The following is a 21,330-nucleotide window of genomic DNA, read 5'->3' as shown; positions in this document are numbered from 1 at the left end:
CGACTGTAGACTTTCCTCTAGGTAAGATTTTCCAGAACACAGGAATTTAATTCTACTTAGCACTCTGCTTGCTTACCTTGGCCTTTATGCAAGGGGGAAAATGTACTCCCAAAGCATTACTAAATCTAGTTAGTTCTGATGCAGCTGATAGAAGTACTGCTAAAGAAATGGGAGCTACCAGCTCAAAAGCAGAGGTGACAGTGATCTGAGGCCTTGGCTCCACAGTTGCTAGCTCTCCTTGTCCCTTCTTTCTGCCACAGTCTTTCATTTAGCCAACGTGTATTGAGTTTCTCCCATGGCCAGGCACTGAAGTTGTAAAAATGGATAAGAGGTCTCCATCCTTAGGGAAGCCAGACAGGAAGACTAGACCACAATTCCATGTGATTGCTGCTATGGCAACATAATGCAGAGCATTATAGACATACAACAGAAAAGTAGTTAGTGCCTGAGATGAGGAGGCAGGGAAAGCTTCCAGAAAGAGGCAGCTGAGTCCTGTCTTCAAACACTCCCCCTGCTGTGCTCACACATGGAACACGTACACCTGCAGCCCAGGAGAAATGCATACACATTGGTGACTGCCCAGAGCCCAACGGAGCGCCTCCAACAGGTGCTCGATGAATATTTGTGAGATAGTGAGGGAGATAATGCCTCACTTTTGCCTTAAAGAAGAAGCAGAAGCTAGCTGAATGAAGGGAGATGGGCAATTCAGGTAGGGGAAACAGCAAGAACAAAGGCATGGAGTAAAACCAATCTATTGAGCTTGAAAACCTTCTGTTGGTTCTGGAGCGCTGGACTGTGAAGTGATGAGTGGAAAACAAAGAGGCTGGAGAGGAAGGTGGCCCCATGGATGGAAGGAAGAGGACAGATTCAGGAAATGCTTAAGTGAGAGAAATCCATAGGACTCAGCAATTGATAGGAAGCACAGCATAACAAGAGGGAAGAGTTCAGAATGATCACTAGGTTATCTCTGGGTGAGTGGATGGCAGGGGCTACCACCAGTTCAGACGGGATAATGGGAGGGCATTGGGGTTGAGCGGGTGAGCAGCTTGTAGACTGAGAAGATGGGCATTCGGTTCTGTGCATTGTAATTATGCACAGCACTGCAGACACAATGTGCGTGTGACTTTAATGGAGATATCCAACAAGAAGAGGGGTGGTCAGGCCTTGATTCAGGGAGAGAACTAGGTTTGGGTTTCACCAGCACAGAGTGAAACCCTGGGGTGAAAAGAATGAGAAAAGACACCAGGACTAGGGGTCACCAGCCTTTGCTCGAACAGTTTTACGAGACCGTCTGCTTTAGCAGAGACACTGAAGGGAAGGCCTGTTTTTACCCAAATGCTCATGTTCAATCTTAGGATTGGGAATGGGCCCCAGCCAGGCCAGGATTGGGGTGAGGAAAGTGAGGCACTCGCCTCAGGTGCAAAGTCTAATGCTACCAAAAAATTCAGTAATCGAGATAAGTGGTGTTCTTAATGCAATGTTTTTAAAAACATAAATCAATCAAAGTACTATCATAAAATATCAAATTTTTAAATAATGACAAGATCTCTGTGGTTTGTAATAAAAGCTTCCAGTCGAATATTTACTCTAGCCAATAACACCATGCAGCTGACATTTTGACTTGAATTCTACCACTTAATATTCCAGTGCTGTTTGTCATTGTTTGGGACTCATTAGGATTAATGCTTCTAACAAATCCCGACAGATTTCTTAGCTGGAAAGCTATCTTTTATGACAAATTACAGGTTTTGTTGGCACTGAGATACGCAGGCCACGAGTGATCTTGCTCATTCTTCCCATACATGCTCCACTCCCCAGGCTGCCTCACTTCTGGTGATGCCTTCCCCACTCACTTGTTCTAGCCTCATCTGCCGAGACACGCTGCAGGAGCAGGCGCCTCTCAGAAACCAGGCACGGTGTTCTTCCTGCGCACTCCCCATCTGTATGCCTAACACGGTGACTAGTCATGAGAACCTTTGTCATTGCTCAGAAAAGGGTCCTGTTAGACTCTGGGCACAGCAAAACTTCACTGATGACACGGGACATATTGTATTTGGCTTCAGAGAGGATGGACAGCCTCTTTCTTCTGCATTTTTTATCAACAGATCAATACCAAAGATTGAAAACAAAAACAATGGCCCATCTTTCACTGAAAATTCCAAATCCCATAATGCAGAAGCATCAGATTGATTAGACTAACTTGAAACAGGAGGGTGACAAATTTTTGGTCCCTGCCTCTCTGTTCCATGCCCTTATTTCTATAGTTTTTTATAACAAAAGAAGGCTAGATATATTAGAAAGATTATGGCCCAAATAAGATTATCTGGGGGAGAATTCTGAAGGCTACCCACTATAAATCTAAAACTACACTCCATGCCTTTTCCCTCCTGTTCTCTAAACCTCTTGAACTTTTGCAAAAGTCAGGCTGGCTCTTAGTATAATTATCTGTACCCTACGGTGATTTAATTTCCCAGGGGCTGCTTCAAGTCTAAGACTCGATGACTAACACAAAGATTAGTTCTTATTTCATGAAAAGAGGATTTCACCACAACATTGTTTTGCCTCTGTACCTTCCATACTCACAAATCAATATGTTAATTCTTCACTGCCTCCTGCTTTTGACTAGCTACATCTATAGCCATTGTTTTAGAAGTAGGTACATTTTTAAAATACCTTCCTATTGTATATTGTTTCCCCATTGCCAAGATCACAGAGTGTGCTGCTTGGGAGAAGGGCATTTCTGTTGCATCATTGTGTGCTAAGCACCAATTTTGAGTATTTGCCAGACCCATCGATGGCAATGTCTGTCACAGTTCAATAGGAAGGTCTTGCTAGAATAAAGCTGGAATAAAAATGTGCTGGGAGAAAAGAATACATTTGTTTTAAGGGGTGTCTGACTTGAACACCTTTCCCTAAAAATGTATGGTTTTCACACAGCGGTTTTGAGGTTTTCAGCTACAGTTTGAGTGAATAGGGTGGCTTCAATAGGGGCTATCTCAAAGTGGTTACAGATGGAAAGGGCCTGTCATATCCCTGAAATGGTTACTGGAGGGTTAGGACAAAAAACACCCTTGACTGGGCAACACTAATGACTACTCAGGAAGAACCTCACTCTTCTCCCCTGGACCGTGACACCAAGCACCTTGATTTAGGGGTGAAGGCCTTTCCGTGGATCCTTCCTCTGTTGTGGGTTTATCTTCTTTCAGTTTTTATATCTGTAATCAAACCATGCAACTGCCAGGTGACACACAAAATACCCTAAAACTATAAAAAAGATCACCACAGAGGGGTATAAAAACATTAATGCTGTGGAAGAGATCCTTATGTGGACTCTATGATTGTGAGGTTTAAATGCCGGGAAGATCCATGGTGCAAGGAAGACGACCAGCAGGTAGAAGGCCAACGAATGTTAGTGGCTGACCAACAGTGTCCATTTCCTGCTCATGTCACAGTCACATGTTAGTCAGTGACACAGGTCACTGTGAGTTTATTCAGAAGGCCAAGCTCCATCCTGCTCATACCTCTGCCATCTCCTAGGGTCTGGAAATTGCCCACTGGATCCTCTGTGTAAAGGGGGGAATGTGGAAGGAGAACAAGAGTAGAACATCCTGGAAGGTTTTTAGGGGCAACAGCTGGATGTGGTGCATAGCTTTACACTCACATGCCATTGGCCAGAGCTCAGTCACATGATCACACCTAACCACTAGGGAGGATGGTTAAGTATAGTTTAGTGTGTTATGAGGAAAGAAACTGGAGCTTGGTGAACAGCTAGCAAGGCAGGTAACATAGGAGTGAAACAAGCAGGATGTTGGTACATTCTGTGGGTGAAGGGGCTTTGGTACTGGCTACCACATACTTGTTGGAAGAAAATGACAAGGGTGCCCATTACTCAGCAATAGCTTGTTGCTACCACGTGGGTAAGAAGGGCCAGAATGGACTTTCCCACTTACTCAAAAGAAGCAAGAAATCCAGGTTTTCATGTGCAAACTCCTTATTTGAAATAGTTTCTTTCCCTTTCTTTCTCCCTTCTTCTTTCTTTTCCTTCCTTCCCTTTCCTTTTCTTTCTTTTTGTTTAAAAACATACTAACCCACACAAAACCCACTGGCAAGCCAGTAATAACTGCTAGCACACAGGAATAAGGCGTGGGTTGGGCACTAGGAGACAGAAATCAAAGAACAGCCCCACACCGCACTGCCTTTGGCCAGTGTGTGCTGTCAGTGTCTGGACCTCTCTTTTTCAATGACATGATCTCAGGCTGAGACATGTTTCTCAAGGAAGTACAAAAGGTCATCTGAGCTCTGCTTGCATCCATTTTTTTGCACCTTAGCTGACTCCACACTCTTCTACCAAGTAACCCAAGAAGAATCCAGTGTCTTCTCCTGGGATTTAACCCACAAAGGCAGGACTCCTCAGGCAAAACAAAACCGAAAACTGAGGTCATTCTCTGTAGAGTTCATGACTCCACAGATAATTTGAGGGATGTGAAGGAGGGAGGCAAATAAGTTTTCCTGGTGATTGCCTCAGAAATTCCTTTTCCAAAGACACTTATTTCTAGAGCATTTTATTTAGAAGGATATAGAAATCTGTGTGTTGTACGGGTACCGTACAACAGCTCTAAACTGAACCTGAAGCACACATGACTGAAGTTCAGAGTCTTCAAGCTGTAGAACCTTGATCGAGTGTCTTCATCTCTCTTAACCTCAGTTTGCTCACTTGAATCCAATAGACTTATCCAAGAGGGTGTTCAAGGATCTTCTGCACCATGAATATGAATTACTTAGCACATTAAGTGCTCTCTGTAAATATTAATCATTATTACTGCTGTTAGTTGTTGTTCCTAATGAAGTCCTATTATTTCATTTAGATGGATACTTTGGAACCTTTTGGGGATGAATTCAGTGGAATGGCCAGGTGCCCTTACGATGCCAAACATGCCAACATTGCTCTGTTTGCAGGTAAATGATCTGCTTTCTCTTCGTCGCATCTGCTTTTGCATGTTCTGCTTGTTGCTACAAACCTGCTCTGGAGGAGCTGCCATCGTACTTTATTTCTCTGGTGAATACTGTGATTAGGAATGTCTTTTCCATTTGAAATCAATATGGAGATTGTAATTTGCTTCCTAAAAGAAGTCTTTCCACAGGTACCCATGCTTTTGTGCCTTCAGAAAAGGCTAATAGCTTTGCACTGAATATGTGACATATGGTTAGGGCCTGTTTGGGCTCAAATAAGATTGATTATTTAAGGTAAAAGTTGGTTTGATTCAACAACTCATCAATATCATCCAGGACATGGATCCTTTTCATTTCTCTGCTCCCTGTCTTTTCCTTCTGAGAGAGACTAGCTGCTCTCACGGTCACAGGATGTCTGCCAACCCCAATTAGGGCTACATATCTTCTTGTCCACATATAGAAGGGAGAAGGAAAGAGACAAAAGGAAGTTTCTGGAAGCTCTCTCAGAACAGTGAGGCAAGTTTCCAGCAAACACCTTCTCAAATATCACTGACCTGGTTGGGTTACATGCCTGTCTCTGATGGGAAGGTTGTAGTGGCTGAGGGGACGGTGCTGGTCGGCTCAGGTTGACCCCACTCCCCATCCTCATGCCTTCCTTGCATTGCAAAAGATGCAAATAAGTCATCATTTTCAGATTGAGATTTTTGTGGATGAAGGTGTGTGTGTTCTATTAGAAATTTGTTTAGGAATTCATTGCCAGCTGTGTATGTGGAGGTGGGCATAGGGAAAAGAGTTGGTATAATAGTGATTGTTACAGCACGTAATAAAACAGTTAGCTATCATTTCCATCATAAAAGCTAAACACTGGCACATTCTAGTTAGATGAGGAGCTTTAGGCCTTTGATTATGAAACAAGATTAGCTCCTTGAACCTCATCCTCAGTGTCATCCATTTGTGATCCTAACTCTAGTCAGATAATGTAGCAACAGCTTGTGCCAAGTTAATTCTATGATGGCCACTTCCCCATCAGGTATACTAAATGGGTGTTCACTGCAATGTTTGAAACCTCACACAAGCTCAGCCCTTTTATATTGGTCCTTGCTGCAACTGAATGAGTTTCATATTATCAAGAATTGCCAGAATAGTGCTCTGTTTTACAAGTAAAAGTTCTGGAGAGACAACCAATGTTGAATGTAAAGCAAAAAGAATACTGGAGAGTGGTCCAGAGGAAGACACACACACCCCCCCATTCCCCTGTACCCCCCTCCCCAGTTTTACCTGTACGACCTGTGGCTGCAACTCTATTAACAAAAGTTGTGGGTTTTGTAGATACCTTCATCAACAGAAAGGTTTGTTGTCTGCAGTTCCAATCTAACCCAGTCAATACTCACTAATACATATGGCTGTTAATAATGCCAGTATTAAGATAGCTCTAAACTGAACCTGAACCAACTGTAGTTATTTTAAAACCAAAGGTGGACATTAAGAATTTAGGTATGTCTGAATCAGCTTTTCATCAACCCTTATACTTCCCTACAAGTAGAAGAGCTTAAAGAATACTGCACTGTATGTACGGAAGCTGCTCTGACATACAACTCATGAGGATGTGTAATCCATTAAAATGGGAGTAATTTTTTAGTTTGAATGTAATTATTGTCTCTGTTTCATCTATATAGATTCTGTTAACCCCAGAACATCCCATTTAACTACTCGTGTGAAGACAGTTTGCTAATCTGGAAAGAGAATCAAAATGTTTAGGGATTAATAGTTAGTCTGATTCAGTCTCTTTTGCTTTGGATGCACCCTCAAGCCTATCTCCCGAAAAGCATGAGTTCATAAAGAAAGCCAAGCTTGAACTCAGGATCACCCCTACCCCCTTTTCTCTTTGTTTTGGTATCTTGTATGTCAGAATGTTTTCAAGTTTATGGCTTTGAAAATGCTGAAGTAAATATTTCTTATTTCGCTAGATCGGCAGGGTTTAGTGGCTCTTGTGACTTAGGTTAAGAGGAGCAGTGGCTCTCGGGATAGAAGCAGCGAGTAAGCCTGCTCCTCTGTGTTTACGACACCCCCTTTCTTAACTCCCCTCACCTGTCCAGTCTGAGGACTCCATCACTTCTGTGTGAACACAAAATTTCAGGGGAGAGCAATCAGCTTCTGTCTTTCCCTGGGATCCCAGCCAATCCTGCTGATGACGGTGTGGTGGCAGTAGGCGTATCCAAGGGGCCTTGGCCTGGAGGTTCCAATCGAGGACCATCCAGTCAAGTGAAGCAAACAACATTTTTCATTTACCCTGTTCCTGGAGCTGCTGCTGCTGCTGCTTAGAAATTGCCATGCAATTTAAAAATGAAAAATGTTTCATCTCTCATGATCCCAATTTCAAATGGTCAGGAATGTGGGCCAAGTATTTTCCCAGAGATTCTTGAATTTTTCCCAGTTGTCCTATCTCATTTGCCTGATATCGGAAGGCAGTCTGGGGTATGTCTCTGTTATTCCCCCATGCCCACTGCCTTGCTCTCCACCCCATTCACCTTTTTCCTTTTTCTCCTAAGATGGAAAACTCTACTCGGCCACAGTGACTGACTTCCTTGCCATCGATGCAGTTATTTACCGGAGTCTTGGAGACAGCCCGACCCTACGGACCGTCAAGCACGACTCAAAATGGTTGAAAGGTGAACAAACAAAAGACGAAATGGGGGAGGGAGGAAGATGCATGTCTTGAGGGAGATTTAAAGTCCCGAAGGACCAGACTGTAGTTTCATTTTAGTAATGGCTTCTGACAGACAGGAAGGTGCAAATTGTGCCTTTTGTCTCAACTGATTTATTTACCTCCCTTTTTCACTTCCCATGAGTTTCTGAAATATTAACAAAACTACCAGTGCCCCTACAATAGAATACATTACATTCATCTTTCCCTGTCTCAAACTCTCATTTCAGAGTCCCACATGAAAAGAATTGAACATTTCATTCATAAAGGGGAGCAGGGGATTGGAGGTGGTGGGGAAAAAAAGCTATTCATAACCCTGTATGAGTCAGGGTTGAGAAGGAGATGTGTACAAAATCCTTTCTGTAACATGGACATTCCATTGTGGAAAATAAAATTACAGAGATATGCAAAGCTCATTAAGTCTTCATTGTTGGTTGCAACCAGTTCTGAAATAAATAATTTGTAGGCTCGAATGCTTTCTGAAATCACCAGCCTTTGCACATGTGAGGTCATTAGAAATAGTTAGTGTTAACCAAATGCCTAATGGCCCTACACTTGTAATTAATAACATGTCACTGGTTGCAACTGATTAAAATTCTTTTAACTCTGTGTGACTTTGTGACTTGTCTCTAATTAAAGTTTCCAATTTGTCCACAGAACCATACTTTGTACAAGCGGTGGACTATGGAGACTATATCTACTTCTTCTTCAGGGAAATAGCAGTGGAATACAACACCATGGGAAAGGTAAGGCGGGGGGTGTCTCACTTTTGGACCAATGTTGTCACAAGTGTCCTTGAAGTAGGAACCATACATCAAAAGACAAGGCCATCATGTTGACAAGATCCAAGGGTTAGTGGCAGTGCAACACCATGCTGCCTCAAAGCCCTGTATGCTTTCTCATTATAGTCACGGAGTACAGGGAACATCTTAAATATTTCTTTTGAAAATGTGACAAACAGATGTTTGGTAATTCCATTCTGAGTTTTGAGTGTGTTGAGAGGTAGTTTCCAGGTACACTCAACAGTTTCATCTTCTTAATGAGTTGTTCCACCCAGAGAGTAGATATCCAGTATCTTAAAGCGAACTGAGAGTACTGAATTTTACCTTTATTGAATAAAGCAAAAGAAGACCTAGGAGATGTCCATTTCAGTTGTTATTACCAGACAGTAGATCAAGGTCACTAAGTGAGAGGGCACAGATTCGATGCCAGGGTCGCTTGCAGAGCTGGAGGAATTCAGAGTATGAGATTCAAGGCCCAGAGGCAGCTAGTGAGAATGCCAGAGATGATGCATACAAAGTGTGCTTTTGTTTGGGGAAATAAAAAGCTAAGCAGTCTGTATGGAAATGAGTTTATGTGGCTGAGAGCTGATCCCCTGAAGGATTTATGGCTCTGTATTAAATGGCACAGCCTTATCTTTTAAAACATGCTGTTCCAATGCTGAGGTTTTCCTTCTTGCGGGGAGGGAGGGTACTGATTTTAGAAACACAAGATTAAATTAAGCACCTTGTTGTTCTGTTTCTATTTTCAAAGAAAGGGGATTTTTCTACTAAGGTCTCCTCGAAAAGTGAGTGCATTTCATTTTTCCTGTTCGAAAAGTGAGTGCATTTCATTTTTCCTGTGTGTTTCATCCCTGCAGGTAGTTTTCCCAAGAGTGGCCCAGGTTTGTAAGAATGACATGGGAGGGTCGCAGAGAGTCTTGGAGAAACAGTGGACATCTTTCCTTAAGGCTCGCCTGAACTGCTCAGTTCCCGGAGACTCCCATTTTTATTTCAACATACTCCAGGCTGTCACAGATGTGATTCGCATCAATGGCCGTGATGTTGTCCTGGCAACCTTTTCCACACCTTATAACAGGTAACCATGCCTTGGCTGTGCTGACCTAATCAGTTCCTCCTGGCTTCTTTCTCGCAGGGGCTGTGTTCTAGTACACAAGATTCACAACTGATGGAAAATTTGCCATTCACTCTTTGTAGCTAAAACACACAACACTCGGTGTTCATCAACATATTCAGAGTCATTTATAAGCATTATTAGATTAGGATTTTAGGGAAAGTATTTTAATTAGGTAAATTATAACAATATCTTCTAATTACATGCCTGGCATATAAACACTGTTATTTCTCAATCCTTCCAATAAGCCTGGAAATGAAGACCATTGCCCTTTACACTTGAGAAAATGAAATTCAATTCTATTACCTGGTTAAGGTAGTCAACAGAAAGAAGAGGCAGCTTCAAACTCAAGAATGTGGCTCCTTTCTCTCCTAGGTCACATACTATTCTGTTTGACTTTTATTACTGGTAACTTTTACAGTAAATCTATTTAAGTGCTACATAGTGAAGGTCAGGATCCAGATGAGTCCACCTCGCACCCCACCTAAGACACCCTGGTTATAATCCTGTCGGAGGAGCCTGGACCCCAACCACAGCACCACGGCCTGACTCTGGAAGCCTCAAATGAGGACTTCTAAGTTATCAAACCTGGAAATGCTGAGTGTCAACCTATTTATTCCTATTGTGATATTTTTTAAGCTAAGGCTGAACAATTAAATAATACACCAGTGACTGTTCCTAGAGCAGTGGGAATGTATGGAGTGTGAAGGACAGAAGGAGGGCGGGCATCCACATTGCCTGGTACTTGGCTCTCTCAGATGTTACAGAGTCCTGGCACTGTTGCAAACATGATCATAACTCTGGGCATGGTCATGGAATCTAGATACATTCACTATATTAGCATTTCTATGTAGAATTTGGACGCTCCGTATTATCTTCCTTTAGGAATACAGTTTTATTTTGGATTATACTTTTCACAAAGACTCTCCAGAACTCGATGAGCACCTCGATGACAGAAACACACAAGATGAGACTGGAGGGCAGCACTCACAAGAACTGGGTCGCGATTGGGTAGGGTCCAGACAGAGAGCAAGCTAAAGGATGAAGTAATGTTCCTTACTTATTCGGAGGTCAGAAGTTCCCCACTGAAGACGTATGAGAATATGAAACCATATTATGGCAAGAAGTACTCAAGTGAGATTTAAGTACGCTTTAGCCATCTATAGGGAGTTTTAGACTTGAGAATGGAAAAGATACAATAATTCAGGCTTTGACTGTTCATACTTCATATCTAGCATTGTTGAAAAAAATGATGTCTTTGTACATGGGAATGCAAGGGCTGGTGGAATTTCAGAATATACTTCTGGTTCGTCTGTTTTCTGAGGGGGCGAGTTACTCTGATTACAATACAGTAGTAGATTACTGCATATTACAGACACTCCATTTAAAGTATTTTCTTTGAAGGCCCCTAGGAAACATCTAAGTATTGCATGCTTATGTGGTCTTAGAAATGTATTTGTTCAATAAGATCAGAAAATGGTAAAAGTGCACACACCCATTTTCATCTATAAATTATAGTCCCTCTTCAGTTTTTACTCCCTCTAGTTTCACTCCTCTCCACCCCACCCTCTACTCATGCAAACCTGGCCACTGTCGGGTCGTTTCAAACCCTTGAGGTGCTCCTGTTTGCACTGGAGATAATCCTCGGTTCCTTGGAATGGCAAACCCCCCCAAGATCTGACCCATCTCCTCCTCCAGCGGCACAGACTTTCTGAACATGATCTGTCTTGAACATGCCATGTTTGCTCAAGTCCTGTTCTCTCCCAAGTCACCTGCACACCCACTGTCTGTTTGCCCGTTGAAACCCTAAGAATGCTCCAAGTCTAAGCTCAAGTCACTTCCTGTGAGACTTTGTATATAACTCTTTAAGTACTGCTCGTAACAGATTGTCCTGGGCTAATTTACTATCACCGTTGTTGTTACTTGCATGCACACTGAACCGTGAGTCAATTGAGAATGGTACTCTGTTATTTATTGAGCATTTACTGCTTGAGATTAGGTAGTCCATAAACAAAGTTTGAATGAACAGCAAGTGGGAGGAAAGATGAATGAAGAAAAGATGAAAGGAAGGAGGCAGGGAGTGCAGTAGGGAAGAAGAGAGGGTGTCACAAGTGATTCTGACCTTGGGGAGATTATAAAATCCTAAGGTGTCTTCTGTTATTACAAGGTACCTCATAAAATAATTCAATATTTATCCTATTTTTCTTAATATTTAAAATAAATATGTATACCTGTTACTTTTAGGAAAGGGAGTTATGAAGTATGTTACAAAATTAAGTAATGCCAGGGTTCTAAAATTTCAAAACAAACGGGGATTGCTGTCTTATATACTCAGTTCTGTAAACAATGTATGTGTGTGTGGTGTATATGTGTGTGTATATATATACACACATATTGCTTTTAAAAATTTACTACTATTATTTTTAAAATACTTTAAAATTCATTCTGCCACCTTGTTTTAAATAAGCTTTCTAATTTCTTCTCTATTTCTTGCTGTACTTGTTATTCTTCAATAGTTGTTATATGAAATTTAAAATGGCATAAAGTTCTTGTTATTTATGAAGCAATTTCCATATCCTTTCAACATTCGCAAAATCCAGACCAAACCATCCTCTCTGCGCTGGGCGATGCTCCCACACTGCAAAGTGCTGAGCCCTGCCTTGGTGCCTGTGCCGTGCACTGGCCCACAGCCTCAGAGCCTGATTCAAACTCTTGGCCAGCTGGTGCCTGCAATTTATTTGATCAAAATCAAGGAACAACCATAGTCAAAAATAAACGTGGGTTCAAACAGTACACTCAGATGAATGAATTATTCATGCCTCTCACCACTGATGAAAAAAATCCCAAGTCCTTCCAGGAGTGCCAGGCAAGAATGCAATTACAGGTAGAGATTACCATCATTATTATTATTTAGCCCTTAATAGAGCACTTTATTTGCAAAGTGTTGATGCTTTAGAGATTTAAATTGTTCAGTCTTATGCAAATAAACAGGAAATAAAAACCGTACAGTGACTAAAAATATTCATGGGTTTTGCACACATTCATTCTCACTCCTGGCGTCCTTGGCTGGCGGTACCAAATCCAAAGCAGCAGTATGTGGACAGTGGAGGCACTTTTACTTTAAATTTTTACCGATGTTAAAGATGGAGAATATTTTGTGAAGATTTTACTTTGGGCTTGTTGACTGGTAATTAGTATCAGGGAATTCATGAAACTTTGAAATCACCGGTTCAACCATTCTTCCTTTATAAACAGAAGCAGTTCCCGAAAACAGAAGAGATTATTTCTCTTTATGAGTTTGCTGTAACTAACCCTTTCTTTAGGGCCACTGATGAACATTTGATTCACAGGAATATTCTCCTTATGCGCTAGGACTCCTTACATTCGTTTGTCAGAATACGCAACTGCCCATAATAGGGAAGTTTCTTTGAAATATGTTTTTCACTCTGTATGTGCCCCTGTCGCATGAGTAACACTGTGTGAAATGCTGTGTTGCAGCATCCCAGGGTCTGCGGTCTGTGCCTATGACATGCGTGACATTGCCAGTGTTTTTACTGGAAGATTCAAAGAACAGAAGTCTCCAGATTCTACTTGGACACCAGTTCCTGATGAGCGAGTGCCTAAGCCCAGGTACATGCAGATATTTATATTGCTATTTTGAACTCCTAGAAATGGTACAGCTTGCTCCTCTGATAATGAGCATCTTGCAGACTGCACACCAGTGTCCTCCATGCTAGCTGTACAGGAAGAAATGCCAGAACAACAGAAAGGCCTATGAGGTCATTTGCTTTCATCCACTTAAGCAAAATTCAGAGTTCCCTACATTATATTTAAAACAATGACTCTCTTGTCTTTTGCTTAATCTGTGGTTTATCCAATGTGATCCTAGGATGAATAGAACCATCTCGGCCAGCTAGTTCCAATGATCTATAGTTGAGGAAACTGAGGCCCAGGGAGCTTTAAAGTGTACTGTGCAAATTCACACAGCTGGATAGATTTCCACCACTCCTCCCTGCTTCCCTTCAATTTTACAAAGACTAATGTCTTTAAATCCTAGTAAAATGTGAAATGTAATGGTGTTCCCTGGATTTTTTGATCAGGTTGGATCAGAACTGAGTCAAGACTCAAGCCAAGGGCAAGAAGAAATCATAGGTGCAATGGACCATTAACATGCCTCTGGTCAGCCAGGTTCTGGTCAGTTTTGGGTCCAGACACAGTCCAGATCCCCCTCTTTCCAAAATATGTCCCAGAGTTGCCTTCATTGGGAACCTGTTGTCCAGAGACAATCCAGAGACCCCTTGGTTCTCTGTAATCTCCCTCAAATCCTCACACTACAGCAATTAAGTCACTCTTTTTAACTGAGACAGGAGAAAGCTGGCCCCAGCCCAGCACTTGCCCTCTGTATGTGGCACACACTGGGTACCATCATTACAGCATTTGAAGTCTGAGTCACACAGGAACATCCCTGTGTACTTGGCTTCCTCCACTGAATTTTTGGGCCTCTGAAAAGCAGCCCAATGTCTTAAGTTTTTTGGTTTCCAACTACCGCCTCCAACCTCCAGCACCCCACAAAAAATACCTAGCCATTTAATTGAATTAAGTTAAATAATGTGAACCACTGTACCCAGGAGAAGGAACCCTTATGGTTTATCTGTCTTCTTCATCTGAACTATCTGACATGTGCATACCCCATTACTCATGGAGTGCAGACTAGGTGCAAAAAGCACACTCTGGCAGAACTTCAGATAGATTTTCTGAGTCAATGTCTGGAATTGTTAGCTACCTTCGAGGTAGGCAGGAAGGGGAATTAGGCCTCAGGGTTCAGGTTTCAGGGTGAACTTACATAATATGTTGCCCTTGGTGTGGAAGATGGTGTTAGCTATGACCAGGAAACATACGTGATGTGATTTTCTACTATTGGAAATGTGTTTACCCTCATCTTCCCACGTGCTTGCCTGGCCCATTTTGCAGACAGCAGGATCCTTTCACAGGGCCGGCCAGGTGAGTGCTGTGTGAAACAGCATTTGCGAGGGGCTAGACTATGCCATTGTTATCAGGGTCTAATTTCCACTCCTGCACCAGCAGGCAAACCAGGTGCCTGGAGAGGATTAGTGTCAGTGTTTCCCTGATCAGACTTTACTGAGATGTCCCTCGACTCCTGAAACCTTGTAGAAACAAATTTCACGTTATAAAGAAATGACCTTTCAGGAGGGACTCCAGTGTAATTGTCTTTTCATATGTACCCAAATCAAACAAGAACAAACGCATCAATAAAAAAAAAACATGAATGTAGAAAAGTCGGCTCAATTCTCTCCTCTGGAGCAAATGCCTCAAGAACTTCTCGCAGGGTTATAGGACACAGAGAGCAGTCCTTGAGACATGTGCAAACCACACACTCCCCCACTTGTTTCAAGCTCCATCACTGTTTATGGGATTTGTTTGTGCTTCTGGAGGGGAAGCCAAGCTGCCCCCAACAAAGCTGAACTGCCCTGGTCAAGGCTCCTCTGTGGAATGAGGGGGTCAGAGGAAATCTAAGCACATTGTATTTGGTGGCATTCTGCATTGTTCAACTTCCTCCTCTCAGCCTACAGTACATTCTCTTCCATGCCAGATGCTTACAGAAGTAGTTCATTCAAAGAATTTGCCATAAGGCATGAAATAAGTTCCCTCCCTTTCTTTTTCTTTTTCTTTTTTTAGATTTTATTTCTTTTTAGAGAGAGGGGAAGGGAGGGAGAAAGGGAAATATCGATGTGCTAGAGAAACCTAAATAGGTTGGTTGCCTCTCTTGCATACCCCCAACTGGGGACCTGGCTCACAACCCAGGCCTGTTTCCTGACTGGGAATCGAAGTGGCAACCTTTGGGTTTGCAGAATGATGCTCAATCCACTAAGCCACACCAGTCAGATCCCTATTTTTTTCTTTTTAGGCCAGGTTGCTGCGCAGGCTCATCCTCCTTAGAAAAATATACGACCTCTAATGAGTTTCCTGATGATACCCTGAACTTCATCAAAACACACCCGCTCATGGATGAGGCCGTGCCTTCTATCATCAATAGGCCATGGTTCCTGAGGACGATGGTCAGGTGGGTATCAAGCAGACTCTGTCCTAAGTGGAGCTTCCCTTCTACATCTTATGCTCACCTCAGTGGGTCATGTTTAGAAATGCCACAGACATCTTCTCTTATTGTGCACACTGATTCAGCTATGAAATTCTGGTGGGTCAGGTGGATGCCCCCAAACCCATATAACTACATCCCCAGTGAGAAGAGTTTGGGTGTTTCTGGGCTAGCTGGACACTAACAGCAATTAGAGGAAACAACGATATTTCCTTCCTGGTTAGCCCTTTAGTCCAGTCTGTGCAAGAGTAGGGGAGCAGTGAAAGAGAATGAGTCAATGGATGTAGATACCTGTTTGGTTGGATATGGTTACTAAACGAGCTGCAGATTCCATCCAAGCATTGTGCCTGGGTTGCTAACTGTCAAATGGCGCACAGACAAAGGAGGATTTGCACAAATATACCAGTATGAAGGTTCATACTTCAGCATTTGTTGTCTGAAGTGGCGGCCAACAGAGACGGGATAGCTGATCTGAAATCTGAGAAAGCACTAAAAACTCCTCCTTGTATATATTTAGAGCTTATTTCCAAACAATTCAGCAGGCCTTCCCTACTACCATCCAGCCGTGGCAGACATCAAACAAAATGTTAATTAACTCTATTATCATTTTCAAACTGTGCCTTTATTGATAAATATTAAAGTATTATAATGGCTCTTGCCTATAAGGTGGAAACAGTGTAACCCGCAGGGGGGTCCATGCTTCCTGGCACCTGCCATGGCACTTAGGACAAGTTGGTTTCTGGAGTACTGAATGGCTGAGGGATTTCAGAGAAAGAGAGTGCCCAACAGGACTTATCCCAGACATGTGACGAGACTCACCTTTGCTTTAAATGGACCTTGTTTGGCTGGCACATCCTTCTGAAGTCTCAGTCCTCCTGCATACAATTGAAAAGCTTTCTGACCTGGCATTTTGTTGATGAGGCTTTATACACCTCAGAAGAACAGTATGAAAAATGGTAGCCACTGCTTTTCTTTCCAATGTTAAATGACATGTTAAATGAGTTTCCTTATTTCTTCCCCTCTGCAGAGGAGACATTAGCCTTTCCGTGTTGCTCATGGAAGGGATCATTGCTGAGTGGTTTCAGATGGTTATGGCTGTTTATTTATTATGTAACTTGGCCTCTGCACACCATACCTCCTCTCTCCCCTTGGAGCCATACTAATGCTCTGCATATGGCAATAACGTACCAGAACAGCTTGAGAGCATTATTTATACACATATACTTCTCTTAAGGTTATTGCTAGAAAGCAATGTCAAAACTGTTTGAAGTAGAAAAGAAGACACCTTAATGACAGAACAACAAGAGATAAAAATGCGATCCTGTCATTTTAGGTACCGCCTCACCAAAATCGCGGTGGACACTGCTGCTGGGCCGTATCAGAACCACACTGTGGTTTTCCTGGGATCAGAGAAGGGAATTATCTTGAAGTTCTTGGCCAGAATAGGAAACAGTGGTTTCCTAAATGACAGCCTTTTCCTGGAAGAGATGAGTGTTTACAACCCAGAAAAGTATGTAGAATGTTTGGTCCTTTCTTAGTAATTATTTGTTATGTTATTGTGATACCTTTCTTTCAGAGAAAATCATGGCAGACTTAGGTTTTATGCATTTTTATGTGGCTTTTAATATTATTTGTAAAAGTCTTTTGATACACTAAAAACATTTTCTGCTTGCCAATAATGTATGTATTTCTATAGATACACATGTGTGTTTGTGTGTATGTGTGTGATGTGTGTGTGCATGCATAGGGATCTGTTTCACCTTCAGTTAGATCAGATTATGCAATCGCTTTGTGGGCTGGGAGGTGAGGTATCAGGGTGGTGGCAGGAAAAAGAGAACTGACCTGGGGAAAACTTTTAATGATATTATCATCCTGCCCCATAAAATTAGGTGCAGCTATGATGGAGTAGAAGACAAGAGGATTATGGGATTGCAACTGGACAAAGCAAGCAACTCTCTGTATGTTGCCTTCTCCACCTGTGTGATAAAGGTTCCCCTTGGCCGGTGCGAACGACATGGGAAATGTAAAAAGTATGTACTTTGCCTGATTGACCATTAGGAGGTGCTTAGAAAGGAGTCCTAGGTAGCTCATGATCACCCTCTTCCTGCAGAACCTGCATCGCCTCCAGAGACCCATACTGTGGCTGGGTAAAGGAAGGAGGCTCATGTGCCCACCTGTCACCTGGCAGCAGGTAAGGTGCCTGCAGTGTGGGAAAGTGTAAAGTGCTCTACATTCTCTATATATGGTTAACTGTGCTCGCACATACCACCCCACTCAGCCACTCTCCTTCCTTCTCCCGTTTCATAGAACACCCCGATATCACATGTGGCAGATTTCCAATTGATTAATCATCCATCCTCAGGCTGATTAAAAACACAGAGAGAAGAAACACAGTGCGTTCTAAGTGTTCCCTGGAGAGAGGGACAAGGAGGTGCGAGCCTTAATCATTGCGATTCGACAACAGCGGAGAAAAGGAGCAGTTGGATACCAATTAGATTAGTGATGTGGTCTGTCCGGCCCTCACAAAACTGGCTCCTCTAATTGACCACACAAGGCTGAGAAGAAATTGCGGAGCATTTGTTAAGCGATGCATTTGTACTGCAAGCATGTTGTATACATCCAATAAATCTTTCTTCTGTGCTGAAGAACAGTGACCCTATTACTCACTAGGTAGTCAATTCTTGGCAGTTCTCCAGCAGGTCAGCCAGATTGGGGCAGGCTAACACGCCTGTGATTTTGGTGCTTAAAATTGTTACTCTGTCTTTAAGTGCTCAGATGATACTAGTTAAAAGGTTTATGTTTTTACTCCAGTGGATGTGAAATCCAAAATAGCATTGGGAAAACATTCCGTGTACGTCCTTGACAGGTTATAGCCACTCAAGGTGCCCTATGGCAGCACAGTTCTTTCGTAGTCAATCCCTTCAACTCCCCCAGATCCAAGGAGGGAGCAGAATGGCCCTCGCATCACTCTGAATCTCCTCTCCCATTTTGGAAGAGCTAAGCCAAGAGACAGAAGGGTATTTCATGACCACCGCCTGCATAATACGGAGGAGGGACAGGATTCCTATAAACAGGGCTAATGATAACTCCAAGTCTGACCTGAAATCTGAGTAAAACAAAGGGCTGGCTTCTATATATTGTTAGCTCAGCTTTGCCAGTAGCAACATAGACACACTGCAGTGCTAGCACTTTGTCTCTTTTCACGGGACCTCCTGACGTGAAGGGGGAAGGGTCACAACGCACAGTGAGGAGAGCTAAGGCATGACCCGTGTGCTTTCTAGACTCAAGATGCAACCAGAGGTAATAAGACTGATTTTTAAAAATCATTTCTAAATTAACATACGAACTCCAAATTTGTTCCCTTAAAGATCTGCATACATATTTTTCAAAACATCTACATGAATATTGCTCCAAAAAGTGTGCAACTTTCCTTGAAAAGAGGTCTTTGGGGCCTGATGAATACTGGCTTTCATTACTACTAGAAATCTTTATCCTTTGAGGATGAATTTGATGTTTTAAAGCAGTAAAAAAATTAGCAAACAAACATAGTAAATTTTTAGATTGAGGAGTGAATTTCAAAATAGTTTTCCTGTATGGCTCATAAATAAACTCTGAAAGCAGTTGTAAAGTAGGAGCTTTAATTACGTTGTGGGAAGAAGCACAAAGTTCACCCCAAAAGGACTATACTCTTTGGGGTGATTCCACTGTGCTTATGTTAAAAGCTAAAATACATATTATGATTAGTCTCATTGGTATTACATAGCTTCCACAGCCCAGCGCTGACCAAGTGGACTGGAGAGAAGAGTGTGCGTGTGGGTTTCTGACATGAGCTTCACATTCACACTCTTGAGGACTGGGAGTAAGGAACAGAATACCCGAGTGGTCTCAGCAAAACGCACCTCCAAGTCGTCTCATCTTGGGCCCCACATTTTCACTGGCCATTTGTACCTTTTAACACTTTGTGATATAAATTGTTGCTAATTGAGAAGATAGATAAAGGTCTAGGAAGGCAAGAGTTGGAGTGAAAGAGAAAGTAGAAAGGAAAATTATTTTTAATTTATAGACTTCTGTATTGTTTATAACGCTATGTTTTAACATTTATAAGGAATGATCAGGGAATCAGAGTAAAAGAGGGATATAAATAATGCACAGACTAATTAACTCCTGAATAATATCTGAATTAACTGCTTAAACCATGGCTTCTCTTTGGAGAGTCTTATACAGAAGACTCATTTCTATAAATTTCAGAGATGAATTGTCAACCTGTTATATATGTATTTTTTTTGCACATGCCACTCAATATATCAAATTGAGTTAATTGCTTTAATGAACTAAACCAGAATAGTGACTCACATTATTGAATTTGTTTCTGTTTTCCTTCTCCCTCCTTTTTTGAAGACTGACTTTCGAACAGGATATAGAGCGTGGCAATACGGAAGGCCTAGGAGACTGTCACAGTAAGTTAAAGCCTTTTATCCACATTTATCTTTGGGCGGAGATGATTTATCGAATGCCCTAGAAACGTTACCCTGCATGGGGAACCGAGTACAGCTGGCACCAAAATATGCATAAATAACAGAAACCATCTTCCAAATATCAAATAAAGAAAATGGTGTGTTTTAAAGCCAATGTAGTTGCTATAAATGCTGGCACCTATTTCATTATTATAATGCTGTGGAATAAATTCACTCTATAAGATATTAATTATAACAGAAGAGTAAGTTATATCTGCATCTTCATTTTTAAAAGGCCAGTTTTGTTGTTTTTTAAAATGTGCTGTTACATTGTAATTTTAGCCAAATAATGAAAAGATTGGGCATTATACTCTAGCTTTTTAATTGAATGGTGGAACTGTTTTATCTTTCTTGAACCTACACACTAAAAAAAGTAATTATTTTTAAAAATTAGATTTATGTCTGTTAACACATGCAGTAGAAAAAAATTTTCAAAACTAACCCACTAAGTACAAAGTAACCTTTGGACTCAAAAATAACCTTTTCATAGAAATGAACTTATGCTAATCTCAGAGCTCATTTCGAAAGTCATTAAATAGTAACATTATAGGTACAACTTCATGGAAAGGATCCTGGTTGTCCTGTGATCTGATTAATACTGAAATTCTCCTGAAAATGCTAACATGTCATTCAACTTCCTACCATGTATTTTTATAGAGATCAGACATAATCAACTACAGAGATAAGGCCGCCTTATCTCCAAATTCTTTGCCATATATTTTTTTGTTTGCAAATGTTATATATTGGCAAAAGTTTGTCATTCACACATAAAGTTTAATGAGTTAAGAAATCATCGTAAGACACAGTGTCATTGCCAGAACACCTGTGTTACTTCTGTGCAGTGAAATAATTTGATCTGTGGGTCTTAATCACTTTGGTACCTTAACACTCTGTTTTCAGCTAAACAGATTTTGGTTTATATATGTTTCTTTGTGAGTGAAGTTAATTAGCTAACATCATATTTTTATGATCTGGGGGTATGGGCATCTGTAGAAATCTGGGGTGTCGATTTGGGTTTCATAGGTAAATATATGAAAAAATGTAAAAATGGTCAATATCTCTAGAATGTGTCCCCTACGCCAGCAGGCTCACACCACACCTGTGTCCTTGGCAGAAAAGCCTAAGGAAGCATCACTATCTAGCACAGGGGAGAC

At 41.7% G+C, this 21,330-nt stretch overlaps 1 protein-coding gene across 3 annotated transcripts in view; it reads left to right on the top strand.

The window, feature by feature from the left end:
* The window catches only part of SEMA6A (semaphorin 6A), a 125,649-nt gene that overhangs the window by 75,234 nt on the left and 29,085 nt on the right, over positions 1 to 21,330 (top strand). For all 3 annotated transcript variants that reach the window (XM_028505272.2, XM_028505264.2, XM_028505255.2), the window contains exons 7-16: positions 4,866 to 4,956; positions 7,500 to 7,619; positions 8,312 to 8,400; positions 9,294 to 9,511; positions 13,046 to 13,177; positions 15,474 to 15,629; positions 16,996 to 17,172; positions 17,552 to 17,692; positions 17,773 to 17,853; positions 20,061 to 20,119. In XM_028505272.2, coding sequence (XP_028361073.1) covers positions 4,866 to 4,956; positions 7,500 to 7,619; positions 8,312 to 8,400; positions 9,294 to 9,511; positions 13,046 to 13,177; positions 15,474 to 15,629; positions 16,996 to 17,172; positions 17,552 to 17,692; positions 17,773 to 17,853; positions 20,061 to 20,119 — 1,264 coding nt within the window. The remainder of the gene's footprint in view (positions 1 to 4,865; positions 4,957 to 7,499; positions 7,620 to 8,311; positions 8,401 to 9,293; positions 9,512 to 13,045; positions 13,178 to 15,473; positions 15,630 to 16,995; positions 17,173 to 17,551; positions 17,693 to 17,772; positions 17,854 to 20,060; positions 20,120 to 21,330) is intronic.

This window comes from Phyllostomus discolor, chromosome 3 (genome assembly GCF_004126475.2).
Source record: "Phyllostomus discolor isolate MPI-MPIP mPhyDis1 chromosome 3, mPhyDis1.pri.v3, whole genome shotgun sequence".
In the NCBI taxonomy this organism is placed as follows: Eukaryota; Metazoa; Chordata; class Mammalia; order Chiroptera; family Phyllostomidae; genus Phyllostomus; species Phyllostomus discolor.
The sequence above is the reverse complement of the archived record's forward strand: the minus strand, read 5'-3'. Positions and strand labels throughout refer to the sequence as shown.